Genomic DNA, 16,954 nt, shown 5'->3' with positions numbered 1-16,954 from the left:
AAACCTCAGTTTTATCTGCATCCATGTCTTTAAGCCATTCTTGCAGTTTAACTGATTGGTTTGTATCATCTGGCTTCACAGCTCTGCCAATGCAGAGCATGTGTAATGTAAACATATTGGTCCTACCTAGAATGGCAAACATTGAGACATTCTGCGCTTAAGTTAAAGCACAGATACTTGTGTTAAAAAATACTCTGGTAAAAGCTGAAGTACTGATTACATTTATTTACTCAAGTAAAAGTAAAAAAGTACAGTCTGTGAAATGTACTCAAAGTAAGAAACTGAAGAGAAGCTCTTTATAGGACGTTTTTACCAGCTGTTTTTGTACAAAACTAACTGAACCTTGTGATATATTAATGTAATAACATTATATTAGTAGATAGGAATGTAAACTTTATTTCAGCCGAAATCTTATTCTAATAAACGTACTCGGCTTGAATCTTTTATGCAGAACATGAGCAGAGAAAAAGGAGAATTTTTAAAAATAGCTCTATTCTGTGTTGCTTGCATTGTAGAAGGTGACTCTGCTTCCACACCTAAACAGGAAAATGAGTGCAGTCAGGGAATAAAAATGGGATTCAGCTGGTGTGTAAACCTAAAATTGGTTATAGTGGCTCAGCATGGGGAAAATAATCACAACTCACAATAATTTTATATCGAGGAGCTCCAGTAGGTTTTCTTTGTGTGCAGGCTGTGATCAGTTTACCTGCTGCTGCTGGTCTGAGGCTTACTGCTCTGTGGATTTACACAACTGAATTCAGGATGTCAACTGATGTTTCGCAGCTATCTTGGTTGATTTCCATCATCTACACTGACAGTACACAGTTTACACTGTCTTCATACTAGACTGTATAAAGTTGGTATGAAGGTGGAGTTCAGTGCAGCACTTGATCTAATCTAACTCTGACCATGAAACCACAGCCTCTGTGCATCAGTCCACCACAGTGCTTAAATCCATCACAGTGTGACAAGTTTTATCCTCCACTAAACGCAGAGTATTTCCATTCATCATTGAAATAACACAAAATAATAACTGAGGTCTATACCTCAGTTATTATTTCAGGACTTCACAAAATAAAAAAAATAAATAAAAAATCTGATTTAAGTTTGTCAGTGTCACTGAGCAGTCCTCACCGTTAAATATAGCCTCTCCTCCTGTCCTGGTTTTTGCACACGAACAGTTTGTGTGTTTGCTGATGTTTGTTGAGCTTATAGAAACGTCGCATTTCAAATTACCTGCTGCTTAAAAAAACGTCACTCCCGTTATCCTCGCTCCTCTTCTGTAGCGCGAGGTAGATACTGAAGTACAGAGAGCACAACTCAGGGACATATGCACTCGTGTCCATGTTGTGCTAAAAAACAAAACTACAGTTCAGGCTCAAACTTTGATATTTGTAAGCTTGCACTGACTATGTAACTAAAAGTAATGAGTTTGATTTGAAAATGTAATTAGTCAAAGTACAATTGTTAATCTTAGGGTATGAAGTACACTTCCTGTTCACACGAACAAACTGGAGTCTTCAAAAAATTCAACAGTGAAGCTTAAAGTTGCTGCTAATGAATATAAAAAATGTTTTGCATAAATATGAATTACAGCAGTTTGTCATTCTGTGTCATGTAACAGGAGTCTTTAGTTTTACAGAACTAACCTATGATTTCTTTTCAGCTTTCTTCCAGTGGTTTGTGTCTCCCTTATATCATCTCTGACTGGCCAAATGTCTCACGTTTGTATTATTGTAGTTCGCATAGATCATCCCGACAGTTTGGATGTGACACTCTGCGTCGCTGGGGTCACTGCAGGTTGCCCTCATTAGTAGTGGGGGTTTCTGCTTCGCCTCCGTCCGTCACTCTATTTGTGTCCTCCCTAGTAGAGCCAAAAACGACCACACATGATCGGAGGTTCCTGCCCAGACAATAACCTATAACCCTTGAAACTTCATTTAGTTCTTTGCCTCCATTCATACTTCATTCACTCTGACTTCAGCAATCCGTTTAGTCGCTGAAAAGGGAATGGAGACGCAGATCATTTGCGTATAACACCCTTGGCTCAAACTCAGGACACACATGCACACATCCTCCAGCGCTCACGCAGTGCTCTCTTCCGGGTCGGACTGAAAACAGAAGAACCCAAAGAGAGAGGGAGCAGACTGGGATTAATGGGAAAGAGGAAAAAATAAAGGAAGAGGAGGAGGAGTGGGCTGAGGAAGAGGAGGTGGGTTCTTTTCTGCTATTCAGCGGATGTGTGAACAAAGGCCTGGTCAAACTGTCGGGCCCACAGCCTAGGGTGTTTACTGCTCTCGTATCTATAACCAACAAAATCAAGCATCGCCCCACCACCACCATCGCTACAACCTCACAGCTCAACTCCCCCTGCTGCCCCTTTCCCCTTGAGCTGCCTGGCTTTATTGGGAACAGCAAATTAAGGAACCATCCATCTGGGTGTGATCACCAATTACGGAGGGAAACTGTCAGCATGTATTAAGGCCTGCAGGGAAGGCGGGCGTGTTAGGGCGGCTTTTATGAAGAGGGAGGAAAGGGAGGGATTAAGGAGTGAGAAGGGGATAGGATATGATTTAAAAATTCAAACATTTACATTTATCTTTGCGCCAAAACCAAACCCATTCAGGCCCTTCTTAATTATCCAGGTTTTTTATTTCTTGCAAATAAGTCAGCTCATTATTTGAAGGTTTTCTACTCCAAAGATGTATGTTTGCATGCAGAAGCGAGGATGACTGAGTGCATTTTTTGTTTTTGACACAGTGCACACATCTAAGTGATACAAATAAGGCAAAAACTCAGTGCAGCCTATGGCCAGCCCCCTTTTGTCGCTGCTCACTGGCACAAGCGGTGATTCCCAGTAACACTTCTCCTCCGGCCAGCTTTCTCACAACACAATAGGCCCGTCATTAACTTTTTGCTCCATCGGAATGCTGAAAGACCCCGACGACCGAACGCCCCCTCTCCCCACCCCTCGCTCCCCCACGCATCCCGCTTTTCTCTCCACTTGCTGGTTTTCCAGGGCCCTAATTTGTGAAGGCCAGGTGTGTGCAACCCCACAGTAAAGAGGGGGTGGGAGGGTGGGAATGAGGGAGCACTGGTGCAGACTATTTTCCGGTACATTCTCTGAAGCACTGTTTGTACATAATTACACTGTTAATGTGTTAATTCATAACTTAGTTTAGCAGGTGTAAACCAGGGGCCAGGGCCTCCACAAGAGATCACAAGACAAACCTGAGGTTAATAATAAAGATAATACAGAAATGTTATATTGCACAAATAGAAATATGTTCTTTGACAACTGAAAATAATCACAACACTGCACTAAACTGTAAATGACTAAAATCTGATAACTTTTTATGTTTAACATTTAACTCAGTTATTTTCTGTGAACCAAGCAGTTTTATGTTTTTTTTTGGTCACCTCCATCTCCATGTGGAAATAAAGCTGCTAAAGGTGCTCATCTGTTTGCAGTGTTGCAAGTATAACCCCAATCGTAAAAGTGTTGGGATGCTGTCAGTTTCATTCAAAATAAAACATAAAACTTGTCAATTTCTTGTCTATTTCATGACAAAACATCCCAAAGACGGTGGGGCAACAAACGGCTGGAAAAGTAAATGATACTAAAAAACAAACAAACACTGAATATTTCATCATCTACAGTTCTGTACCTAATATCACTAACAGAGTCAGAGAATGAAGAAATCTCTCTGCATGATGGACCAGGCTGAAAATCTGTATCAGATGTTTGTGATCTCCAGGCTCTGAGGCTGTGCTGTGTGAAAAGCACACACTTTGTCATGGAAATCACTGCCACTTCCAGAAATCGCTGTCCGCGAACACAGATCACTGTGCAATCCACAAATGTAGGTTAAAGCAAAGAAGAAGCCTTACGTGAACGTGATCCAGAAACACTGTCCAGTGTTCTGTAGTCAGATGAATCAAGACATGAAATTATTTTTGGAAAAATGGACACCGTATCCTCTCAGTGCTCAGTTCTGCCTGTATCTCTGATGGTATGGGGGTGCATCAGTGCCCATAGAATCAGCATCTTGCACATCTAGAATGGCACCGTCAATGCTGAAAGGTATATGCAGGTTTAAGATCCATGAAATTCAAAGTTTAAAACATTTGATTGTTTTCTGTGTTGTAGTGTGAATACAGTATGGGTTTATGAGATTTGTAAATCATGCATTCTGTTTATATTTAACTTTTAAATAGACTTTTTTGGAAATGTGGTTTTATATAAATTTCAAAATAGCAAAAAAAGACGTGAACTATTCAAAAAGTGTAAAAATATCTGCATCATTTGAAGAGTTGTGATTTGAGTTTTGCTGGAGCTTTCACGTTTGCTTGGTTATGTACGTGTAAATTATCCCCTTCATTCATGCACATTCCTCAGTGCTGCTGAATCGGATCTGTGGGAGTTCATGTTCGGAAAACTGCGGTTTCTAGGTGATGTGTCACTTTGAATATGTGCTCTGGTGGTGCGTACGAGTATGAATGTGTGAATGAGTCATTGTGTGTGTGTGTTGGATAATTGGAGGATGAGGACGAGGGTGGCGGGAGGTGCTTGAGAGGATCGGGGGGCTACAAGTTGAAATCCAAAATCCAAAGCTGTTCACCAGCCAGTCCGGTTCAGCGAGTTGTTCAAAGCCTGGCAGCTTTTTTGAAGAGTCACAGCGGGTGAGTGAGGAGGTAGGTGGCAGTGGAGGGAGGAGAAGGAAGAGGAGGGAGGACCAGGACTAATTGCCACTAATTGAATTGGATGTGCTGATCAGATGGGAGGCTGTGGAAGTAATCGGAGTTGTCACAGTAGATAACGCCGGGCCGTCCCAGAGTGTCCGCCTCATGTGACAGTCTGTAACATAGCCTGCGAGAGGGCACTGGCCCCCTTTGTCATTGCCACAAAAGGGGAGAGAAGCAAAGTTGCCAGTTACAGTGAGCAGCAACAGGCTCGGAACAGGAGGGAGGAACAGAGGAGGGAGGAGAGAAAATGGTGGCAAGAGGTGGAGAAAGAACCTGGTAGAGAAAAACAAGGTAGGAGGGAGGTCGGAGGCAAGACTGAAGGGAAATGAGATGTTTCCTGGCAAAATCAGCAGGTTTCATTCAGAAAAGGCAACAAATAACATAAAGACTTCATGCAATAAAACATTATTGTTGTGTGTAATTATTAAGGATAAAAACAAAATTCAATTTGTGATGGTTGACGGCAACAAAATTCAAAAGTAATTTCTGCTGTCTTTATACTGATGGAACTTACAAGCAATTTACAACATCAGTAAAAAACACAAAACTTCAGCAAAGGTTTCGGCTACAGGAAATAGTCAACTATTTCTATCCATTTATTTTTATATTAAATGTCAACTTTGGAACATGCATTTGATTTTTATCTGCTCTTCTGACTCTGGTATCTTTTTTTCTTACTGTGTTTTTAAGATTAAGAACAAATAAACAGAAACTTTACCTTGATGAAAGAGCAACTTTTAAATTAATTAAACTGCTGTTAAAACACTTTATTTATGATTGAAAGGCTGATTCTTATGTTGCATTCCTATTCATTTCTATCTAACACTGATTCTCTGATGAATGCATTGACAGCAACTTGGTGTTGCACATCTTACTTTCTGCAGGCAGACTGGAGCAGCCAAGAATCAAACCACCAACCGTCCAATTAGCAGAGAGCACGCTTTACCTCCTGAGCTACAGTTGCATCACTTTAATTTACTCTTCATATAGACATGAACAGTGACTGCTTTCAAGCTAACCACTGATATATTTTCAGATTTTTTAAGCAGTTTTCCTTAATGAGGTTCCTTAATATTTTATTTTAAGTTTTCCTTAATATCCCTTACTAGTTATATGAAATTGCTTTAAAAAAAAAGCACATTTCTTTAAATACTGTCATTTGTAACAACATGCACATTAACAATGATGGTGAGCAAAGGTGATGGGGTGTCACAGGGTGCACAGACTGAGGGTTTGTAAGAGGGAGACATACACTCCATGAACCTGGAACTCCAATCTATAAATCTATTATATTGATCTAATCTATTCAGTAAGAGCAATGCAGTCTGAGCTGTGTTTTCAGCATATCTTTTTGATGTGACAGTGTTTTAGCAGGACAACACACCATGTCACAAACTGGTTTCTTAAACATGACATTGAATTCGCTGTTCTCAAATGGCCTCCACAGTCACCAGATCTCAATATAACACAGCAGCTTTGGGATGTGGTGGAAGAGCAGGTTCACATCATGGATGAGCAGCAACTGTGTGATGCTCTCATGTCAATATGGACCAAAATATCTGTGAAGTGTTTCCAGCACCTTGTTGAGTCTGTGCCATGAAGAATTAAAGCAGCGGTGAAATCAAAAGTGTGACTAAAGAGCTATAATTACAATGATGTGCTTCTCTGTAGGCCTAATGTAAGTAAACGTCTCAGTCCATTCACGTCTACAAACACTGTCTCTTTTCTTCACTTGGGAAACAATGCAGCATGGTGGATCGCCACCACCGCTATCGAGCTTGTACATAAAGGTTTCTTGTATTTATTCCATTTTCCAAAGTTGGTTTCACTCCATGCAGCAGTGTAACAGCACTGAAGCAGCACACCAGAGCTTCTCTGATTATTTTCATCGGATTCTGTGTTTGTGAAAGGACACAAAACTCCAAGGCAAACCTGAAGGCTGAACATAAACACCTGATGTTGATCATAGAAAAGGAAGATAATAGAAGGACGATTGGACTACAGCTGCTGAGAGAGAGAGAGGGAAGGAGGGAGAGACAGGCGTGAGAAAGAGAGAGGGAAGCAGAGAGTGGCCGAGAGTCCAATTAAGCAGGATTTCTCTCATTGCACATCTGACTCTCTCTCTCTCTCTCTCTCTCTCTCTCTCTCTCACACACACACACACACACACACACACACACACACACACACACACACACACACACACAGCAGCTGTGCAGTCAGTTGGTGCTGCTGAGGGAGGGGCAGTACAATGAAAGCAGAGTTTTGTGTGTGCGTGAGAGTGTGCACTTCCATATTTGTGCATTTTTCCCCCTTGCATCACTATGCACATACCACATCCTCTCTGGATGCGGGTGTCTACCTGTGCGGCTCCGTGTGCACGAGTGTGTAGTGTAAAGGGAGAGCTGTGCACGCTGTGGACGTCCCGGAGCTCGCAGATGTGTGAGCGTGTAGGACTAAGCCCTGGTGAAGCCCGCTGCGAGGGGTCACAACCTTTACAGAATCAGTGCCTCTGCATGTCAGGACTAATGGAAGGGCCTCACCAGCTGCACAGAGAAGTGGAGGAAGAGGAGGAGGAGGAGGAGGAGGGGGATGAAGGGAGAGAAGCGAGAGGAAAACGGGGAGAGTTGAGAAAAAAGATGAAAAGTGAATAAACAACACTGTTTTGGAGGAGGGAAATGGGGGAGAGGACGGGAAGATTTGGGAGTTGGAGAGAGACGGTGGGAAGAGAATGGAGAGGAGATGAAATCTGAGGAGGGGGCTGGAACGGGTGGGAGGCGGAGGATGGAAACACTGGGGAAGTTTGAGGAAGAACTTTAAATACTTTTATCTTATGGAAGAGAAAAGTTGGATAGAGAGAGAAGAAAAAAAGGAATACCTGACACGTGGACATGAAGAAGAAAAGAAAAGAAATGAGAAATGGGGAATGCAAGGTAAGGTTAAAATTTTCTCAGCTGACAAAAGAAATAAGAGGAGGGAGAAAAATCAGGTGTGTAAAGAAATGTCTGCCTAATAAGGAACAAACTGGATGAGTGATGGTATGATGGACGCTCTAGGAGACAAAGGGTGTGGCCTCTCTGGTGAATACAGATTTTTTTCTTGCCTTGAGTCCTCCCCTTAACACTAAAATTCAAAGTCTTATCAGCTTCAAGTATGATTTTTATACAGCATAGGTGATGTAAAACAAAAAAAATCCTAATCAACTATAATTAGGTGGGGGGGAGTGCTTTGGGTCTCTAATTAATTTGAATTAGAGATTTAACAGCTACACACTGAACAAAAGAAAGATACGTTGATTTAAAAATATCTTGCTTCATCACTGCATCCAGCTGAAATGCAGAAATCCTGGAGCCCTTCAGTCTAAAAGCCAGGATCCCCATGTGCATGTAAATAACACTAAATAAAGCTAATTATGTCCAACCTTGACCCTTGACCCTGATGAGTCAGCAGGAAGCAATTTTTTACAGAAAAATGAGTGTTATTTCTGTTAATTGTCATGAAATGATCATCTGCAAAGGTGCAAACAAATCAGCTCAGGGCTTTTGAGAACTCAAGAAAATAAGCAGAAGATGAGATCATGATGAAGATGTTTTAAAAGCTTTTTATAAATTTTTTTAAATCTATTAAATCTATGCTAATTTATGCTGTGCACCACATTCAAAAATAATTCTCCCCCACACAGTATAAGTGTGTGTTCAGCTGCAGACAGTGCCACTGTGTGCCCATCATGACCAGACAGCCTGCTTCCTCTGCTGACATGACCCGGGGACGCTGATCGGCCGTCTGTGCCACTTTGTGCCGGGTTCAGCAGGCCGCTTCCCCTCTGACATCATCACTGTAAGACGGTGATGTAGCTGCTGTTACAGGAGACAGGGTAAAAGCCAACAATGGAGGACTCTGACACCGTGTCTGGAAGGTCGTTGGGCGTACAGTGACTGACGCGTTGTTTCTTCCTCAGTCTTCAACTTAATATCAAGGCAGAATTTACACACTGTGGCCTCACAGCGAAGCAAAAGCGACTGTGGAAGCAGAGTCAAAATGTTAGATTCCAAACATTTTGAAGATTAAATATGTGACTTTCATGTTTTATTTATTTATTTATTTTTGAGATTTGGGGCTCAGCAGAGAATCAGCAGAGTGGAACCTGTTGAGGAAGAAAAAGCAGAGCAACAGGTGGCAGATCACAGAGTTAGAGCGACACCTACAGAGCACAGGGGGAAAAACCTAAAGACGCAGCTAAAAGACACACATACACACATGCACACACACACACATATATATATATAATTGTTACAAATTCATTTTGGAGAAAAACACACAAATTATCTACTTTAAAAAAATCTAAATATTTATTGATGTTATTATATTTTGAAGGAAGGTATCATGTAAATGCATTTCTTAAATATGTGCTAAGACTATATTTCTTTGTCCCAAGGCTGGACAAACATATAACGTAGTTTAATTCAACTAAAAGTGATTTACAGTGAGGGAAACAAAATTTTAATCACTTTTTAAATTTCATTGTCCGTTTTTTAACATCATATGTTATCTAGTAAGGCGGAATAACTTTGGTATCATGTATGAAATCATATGTAAGTTTCAGTAGTGATGAAATTTTTCAAAAAAAATTTTTTTTTTTTGTAAAAAATAATTATTTTTTGTATTGTGAAAAGGATTTTTTTTCCTATTTTCAAAAATGCTACTATTATATATTTCTGACAAAACAAAAAATATGCAACTCGTAATCATGTTTTCCAAAATAAAATATATTTTAAAACTGTCTAATTGAACTGAATCTAAAATACATTACAGACATCTTAAGAAGCAATCTGTGTGTCTGCGAACATGAAAAGATGAAAAACACAAAATTGGACCAACATTTTAGTCCTGTTTAATCGCCCCATCTCATAAACAATAGAGCGAGGGATAACTAATACAACAGATGATAAAATGGAATAGAAAACGAGAGCCAGGAAACCGACATTAGTGTAATAGTCGGCTCCCTTTTGAGAGCTGGATTTGCCCGTTTTTGAACTTTTGAACCCGGGTCGTCTTTAAAGTGATCAGCATGAGCAATATAGTTCACGCATATATATTGCACTTACATTTTGAGTATTTTCTCTCAGTATGTGTCTGTGTTTGTGTGTAATGCATGCTGGGGCCTAATCACAGGAGAATATTGTCATTTACTCACTCTAATAGACTCGGTCGACATCCTCTGGTCTGAACTAATGCAGAAACGAATCGCCCCGCTGGGAGCTGACTCACAGGCAGCTATTCTTAGTCAGAGCCAACTGGACTCATTCACTCACACCTGCAACTGCAAACATTTGTGTCCAACGACAGTAGTGTAGTAGCGGATTATATAGCACAGTTCCATGAATGCACACAAATCCATGATAACATCAAGTGGTACACGTGGCCCAAATCCTAATATCCCATTAATCCCTTCTGGCTCCTACCAGATGGTCAAAGGGTAGTTTAGGGTCATAGAAAATTATGTTCTTCTGCTGAAGGTGATGGTGTGTGTGTGTGTTTGGACACAAATGTAATGGTTTGCACGCAGATTTTTATGAAAGGGATGGGAGAAAATGTGAGCGAGGATGAAGAAGAAGAAGAAAAAAAGGGAAGTCTCACATCAGAGAGAGTCGGTGGAGCTGGTGGCGGCTTCCCTGTTTGTTTGTGTTTGCCGAGTACAGTGGAGTCACCAGGAGGCCAGCAGTGTCTGTGAGGCTATTCTGTCACAACGCATCCCGTCTCCCATCTGCAAACACACTCCATCTTTGCTCCCTCTCCCCTTTCGGCGGTCAGAGCATCCTCCTCTCTGAATTCCCAGAAATCTAATCTGTCATTGTTCTGCTAAAAAAAAAAGCAACCCAAAAAAACATTTCCTTCTTACTATTTGTCTCTTAAACTGTTTCATTCCCTCCCTCTGCTGCCTTCCTGCCGAAAGCCTTGTCCTAACGCAACAGGTCACAACCCGGCTGGCCTCTTGTTGACCCCAGCCTGACCTTTTGTGGGTTAGCATCTCTCCCTCTTATCTCCAGCCGTGGTACTGCTAAAAGCCTGGATAATCCAATCACGCTGTCATTAGTACTGAGCGGGCCCCGGAGCTGGAGCAGGTGAGTGGGAGCGTTTGTGTAAATGTGTGTGTCCCTTTCCTTTTTTTTTTAAAAATCTTTCCCTTTTGCTCAGATTCAGCTCATTTTCAAGCACAAACATGATGTATGTAAACCAGCAGATAATCACAGCCTCCACACCCCCACCTATATCAGATCAGTGGTGTTTAAACCCCCAGTGATCACCTCAGTGTGGTGTTGTATCCTAACCCACGTGAACGTCGTGGACCCTCTGCTTTTTCAAACAGCACAGTCGATGGGAGCGGATGCAGATGAGGGCGGTGTTGCCAGGACTGAGATTTTCAGGATGGCAGGCATGTGTGGTGCCCCAGCCAATCACGGAGAGGATGCTCACAAAGACTCGCAAAATCACCATGATCTCTGCCTCCGTGAAGAAAAACTTTAATCCCCTGAGTGAGAGAGAGCCGGTGACTCGTAACGGCTTTAAAGAGCAATTAAAATTTTTAGTAAGACGCTGCTTTTTTAATTGGATCTCTATTATTGTTTCATGCCTTTCACCGTGGCAGTGTCTCCCTTTCGAGCTCAGTGGAACCTACCTGATTAATTATGAATAAAGCAATAATGAGCATAGCCCTCTTTAACCCGAGTGCAACCTGCATATGACACATTCTTTAATTAAACCGAGCACTTTAATTACATTAAAATTGGGCATACTATTTTTACTGCGTAGACACTCTGTTCAACTCCTTGCTTTGTTCTTTAGATACTCTTTATGCAGTCTTTTTTTCAATCCTTTTAGTGTCTCATGCAAGATATAATACTTTATTGCCTTGCTTCTAAAAGACCTGACCAGGCCACTGCAAGTGGTATTCTATGTGAATTACCATCCAAGGTCTCAGTGATGCGAAACCTTCTCTGCAAAACGAGTTGAACTCCTGTGGGGAAATAATGAATCATTTATCTATTTTTTGGATGACAGGAAAGTGGTCAGGTCTAAATCACCACTCACATCAGCCTCTAAACTAGCCGTTGGCTTCATTTCCTGTATTCTGTTCAAAGTTTTGTAGTTTTGTTTTGTGATTGGCTGGAACACACAGCACAAACTCACAGCTGGATGCAGACTACAGCATCCAACCTCCACGTGTATTGCGCTGGAATATTTCAGAGCTGGAAGCAGTACAGGCCAGTATCACTGATATCATTATGTGATGAATCATCATTTATTTGCAAATATTCTGAACGCATTTTAACGAGCTCTAAATCACTGTGATTTTTACTTTCAACAATAATTATTTAAAACAATAAAACACATTGATATTTGAGGTACATTTTATTGATTTCCAAATAAATTAATGTATATCTTTGTAACACAGTTCAGTGGGCTACATGTTGATGTTAAAGGACTGAAATAAATATTGATAGTATAAGTTTAGTATCGATCCAGAACTAATAAGGTGCAGGTATGATGCTATCGATCTGCCCACCTCTGCTGTGTAAGCAGCGGCAGTTACACTGTCACATTACACCGTCGAGGTAAATGTCAAACGGCTGCAGGTTTGAGAGCGAGCGTGTCTATCACGTGGTAAACGAGCAGCAACTTGAACTTTCGCTTCCTTATCTTCACAGGAGCGGCTCTGTTGACGCTTTCATTGTCTTTTATCTAAATGCGCTACAGGCAGAATCGTGGGAAAGTCCCATCATCATATATGCACTGTTCCGTTTCTAAAACTTGCGCTATTACCTAAGTCAGGATGGCCGAGCGGTCTAAGGCGCAGCGTTCAGGTCGCAGTCTCCCCTGGAGGCGTGGGTTCGAATCCCACTTCTGACAGTAACTTTTCACAAGCAGCACGAACAGCTTGCTCTCCTCGGGGTTGGTTAGAATCTGTTAGTTAACACGCCGCCGTGTTCAGGGTTAAAAATGTCGCGTTTTAGTCAGCTGTTCACGGGGTGGCATCAAGTGTCATCCGTCAACACTCTCAAAACGCAGGTGCTGCTATAACTTCGCTCTGTGAGAATCAAGTCCGATTGATTTTAAGTGATAACCTGTTTATTGGATTTGTTAAGAGGAAACCTGAGCGGCCTTTCACAGCTCTGGCCAGTAACCAGTAGCTCGAACCTAAAATAGAAAACTCTCCAGCTCTTGCACACATGCAGGCTGGGAAACACAGCTGACAGCATGAAGCACTGTGACTTTACCCCAGTGAAAGAATGAAAAGGTTTAATATAGCAGAAATATAAAAATACTGTCATGGTCCTGGGTCGTGCGACCCAGTGTTTTGTGTTTTAGCCTATTTTGATGTTTATTCTTTGTTTAGGGTCACTAAGGCAGTCCAGCCATTTGTACATATTACCCGTGTATTAAGTCTCCCTTGCCCTTCGTGTGTTTATGTCTGCGTGTCTTATATTGTCAAGTCCATGCTGTCGGTTATGTCATCTCCCCTGTACTACGTCTCCCCGGTTCATGTGTCTTGTCTAATCTCCATGTTTCCTGTTTTACTTTGAAAGTCTGTATTCACGGTCAGTGTATTCAGTTTCACTCCTTCTGTCCTGTCGTTAAGTTCATGTGTGTCAGCTGTGTTCCCATGTGTGGCCACTTCCCCTGATCATCCCTCATGTGTATTTAGTCTCTGTGTTTCATACAGTCTGTCTCGCGTCGTCTGTGTTACCACCTCCTGTGTTCTGTACCTCCAGCCATAGTCTTTCCTTAGTTTTGTCCAGTTTAGGTTTTCTGTTGAGTACTACACGTATGCTGCCCTCATTCTGTTTTTGTTCTTTTCATCAGCCATAATAAAAGGCTCGTTTTGTTGGAATCCACTCCTGCATCCTCGTTTGTGTTCGCACCTGGGTCCACCACACACCTTTCCGCACGGTCTGCCTCCGCAGACCTTGACAGTACGACGCGAGCATGCCGGACCCAGCGACACATGACATGGAGATCGTCCGGACAGTGGAGTCGCTATGCGACCGATGGCTGCACTGTCCCAGAGAGGGGGAACGGGAAGAGTTAGCCCGCCAAGTAGGGGTGTGCGTGTCCGTGTTCCCCTGGTTATGGGAGACGCTGCACCCCCTCGTCAGCGACTTTCTCGTCTCCACTCTCCGACTCCGCCCGCAGCAGCAGCGGCCCGGCGAGCGTGAGTCGTCACCAGAGCCATGCTGTTGCGGTGTTACCCCGCTACCTCATGAACCAGTGGCGGTCAGAGTCGGAACGGTGAGGCTCACCACCGACACACACACTTCATCGGCTTCCGCATCTTCGCCACCGCCTGTCTGCACGGAGATGCCCGAGGCTATTGACTTCGGTGAGGAGGAGCGGCAGCAGGTGTTGCGGGCGTATCGGGAGGACGAGCTACGCTGGAAGCCCTGGCTTATCTCCGAGGAGGAGCTTCTGCCAGCCGCCCCGCCTTGGACCGGCCGCCCGTCCTCGCCGCCTCGATCGGACTACACTTCTCCCGCTTCTTATCTGGCGCGGATGTGGTCGGAAGACGAGGAGCCGCTCGCCACAGAAATCCAAGTTCCGTCCGCGTCCACTTCAAGACGGAAGCGACGTTCACGTCGCCGTCGCTCATCGCTACGGCATGTGTCGCCCTCCACTGAGCTACACGAGGAAGCTGTGGGGGGCATGGATTCCGACCTCGAGGGACGGCAGCGCGCCGCATGCGCGCAACTGCAGGAGGAGCTACGGGAGGAGCCATGGCTCGCTCCTCACTACGGTGAGATCTTCCGCGGGACACGCCTAGCCCTTGGGGGCCCCCGGAGTTGCCTGGAGCTCCCGCCTGCCGCCCCGCCAACACTCGCCGCCTCAGCCTCTGCGACGCCGCAAGAGGCTCCACTTTCCACGTCAACGGGACCCACGGCCAAGAAGAAACGGCGTTCGCGTCGCCACCGCATCGCCCGACGCTCGGAGGTTAGTGACGATGTTTTGTGTCCACCTAATCGCTCTGGATGTACTGAGAGCGAGGGGCTCGGAGGGACAATAAATGTCTCAGAGATGAAGACCCCGTGTACCGGTACTGTTAACTCTGTCACCCCCCCAGGCACCGTGTCACAGTCTGTTTTCTCGGAGGCCAGTGAAGAAGCTGTCTTTCCCGTGCCTCTGGCTACTGATATTGAAGGTGTTACTCTCGTGCCTACGTTTTGTATTGACAAAAAAGCTAAGTTTTCTGGTGTTGGGCATGCTGTTTTTGGGGACGCCACACTGCCCTCACAGTACTGTGAACCTGACACTGCCAAACCGGCCATAGGCACTTCGGTTTTGGGGATCAACCCGTGCGATGTTCTGTTAAACCCTGTTATTATGAGTGTGCAGGCTGAGGGGGAGGTTAGGGAGATAGAGGATAGAGAAGACGCTGCACACCCAGGACATGCGTCTTTCGCTAAGGAGGCTTCTTTTAAGACTGTTACGGCATCTGGAGCCTTTTCGAAGACTGTGTCTCAGCCCCTGCTATCCATTGACTATAAATCACGTGAGAAAACGTCTGATCTGACTAGTAATAAGACTGTATTCCCTTTGACTAGCACCCACCTTTTGGGGTCTTTTTTCCCTGTTCCCAAGCCGAATAATGAATGTTCTGCTTATGTAACTAGCCCAGCGCAAGAAGGAACGTCTGGTGTTGATCGGGAAATTGTATGTTATGTTCCGGCGCTAATCGGGCCCCAGGTTCCTCACTCTGCTGATGATGTGACCAGAGTGAGTGCTTTGGGGTCCGACATCAGCAACCGCTCTTCTGCACCAGTCCGCCGGGGCTGGACGAGTATTAAGGGCCTGCCGGGTTTTCCTATGTCTGTGAATGGCATTGTGATTTCTGTTAATACTAAAGTGAAGGTCTGTTTATGTTGTGCTTTCCCCTTATCTAATGACAAGGCTGTATTTTGTGTTTCCAAGACTGTCGGGGGGGGGGGGGGGGGGCGCCACGCTAATCATCACAAACCAGCTAGCCCTTTAACTGCACCCCTGGGCCAGGGCCTTTTGACTACAGTTAATGAACTGGCCGATCTAAGGACAATTCAGCCGGATTGCTCAGAGCCAGTCCACTATGTTTTCTATGCCACGCCAAGTCCATGTGCATCCCACTCACTAGCTTTCTACAGCCGCCTAGTGTGTGGGGCTGAACCCCTCCTTAACTCAGTCTCGCCAACAGGGCTCTTAGACTCCAGTAAATGTAGTTGTCTCCCATGTGACTGCCAAATTATTGTGTTCAAATCATCTGCACCTAGTCCTGGTTGTGTTATGTGGGTTCATGCATCGAGTCTTGGCCTTAAGAGTCATGCTTCCTGGGACAACATAACTGTCACTTGTGTCACTGAGCCACCTTGCTTCTGGTCTGAAATATTGTTTGAATCGTGCTCCAAGACAGAAGGAGTGTTTAGCTCCCCAAGAAGGGCAACTAAGGACAATTCGGACTGTGTTAAGGACTTAGAGACATCGAGGTCCTTGTCTGTCGTTGCTCCTCTGCTTACATCTGCCAAGGACAGTGTCCGGAGCTTCGTGCTCACTCCCAGGGTGGCTGTGGCGTTACCTGACCTCTCACCTGCGTCTGATCTCCAGGTAGAGGCAGTGGACACCCAGCCAGCACCTGAGCTAGCTCCCACCACCAGGGTCAGGGCAGCCGGAGGTCAGCCATATCCTGCGTTTACACCCCAGGCGGGAATGGCTGCCGTCCGGTTTGTTCCTACACCCAGGTGGGTTCCCAAAGTTATGCCAGTCAGTACACAGCTGAGCTCCGCACCCAGCCTCGGCGCTCAGGTGGGAGCGGTTGTCGCTCTGCAGGCGCCTGCACCGGCTCATGTTTCCATTGGAGGCTCAAGAGAGTCATCGCCACCACGACAGCCTCCTGCTCTGCTCCCTGTCCAGGTGGCAGCCCTGCTCCCGGTCCAGCCAGGGGCCTCCTTAACTGTTCACCCTGCGCCTGCTGCTGGATGCCCGGGTGTGCCTATCCGGCATCCTGCAGCATCCACACCACTTCATGTTATGCCAGCTGGAGGGCCCGAGGAGCCCCTCCGGCCTCATGTCTCCGCTGGAGGGTCCGAGGGGCCCGTTCAGCCTCATGTCTCCGCTGGAGGGTCCGAGGGGCCCGTTCAGCCTCATGTCTCCGCTGGAGGGTCCGAGGGGCCCGTTCAGCCTCATGTCT

General features: G+C 44.7%; 1 protein-coding gene and 1 non-coding gene across 2 annotated transcripts; both read left to right on the top strand.

The window, feature by feature from the left end:
- Window positions 1-10,169: 10,169 nt before the first annotated feature.
- On the top strand, window positions 10,170-16,717 carry LOC147335493 (uncharacterized). Its single transcript, XM_086286076.1, has 4 exons — window positions 10,170-10,868; window positions 11,114-15,648; window positions 16,372-16,505; window positions 16,594-16,717. The coding sequence occupies exons 2-4, from the start codon at window positions 13,732-13,734 to the stop codon at window positions 16,715-16,717; spliced, it is 2,175 nt and encodes a 724-aa protein (XP_086142202.1). The 5' UTR covers window positions 10,170-10,868; window positions 11,114-13,731.
- trnal-cag (transfer RNA leucine (anticodon CAG)) lies at window positions 12,572-12,654 on the top strand. The gene has a single exon. It is a non-coding gene; the product is annotated as a tRNA-Leu (tRNA).
- Window positions 16,718-16,954: the final 237 nt, after the last annotated feature.

The sequence above is a fragment of the Aulonocara sp. 'chitande type north' Nkhata Bay genome, linkage group LG3 (genome assembly GCF_057382095.1).
Source record: "Aulonocara sp. 'chitande type north' Nkhata Bay isolate Kocher_YH1m ecotype deep benthic linkage group LG3, A_spYH_male_GT1.1, whole genome shotgun sequence".
NCBI classification, from domain to species: Eukaryota; Metazoa; Chordata; class Actinopteri; order Cichliformes; family Cichlidae; genus Aulonocara; species Aulonocara sp. 'chitande type north' Nkhata Bay.
The sequence above is the reverse complement of the archived record's forward strand: the minus strand, read 5'-3'. Positions and strand labels throughout refer to the sequence as shown.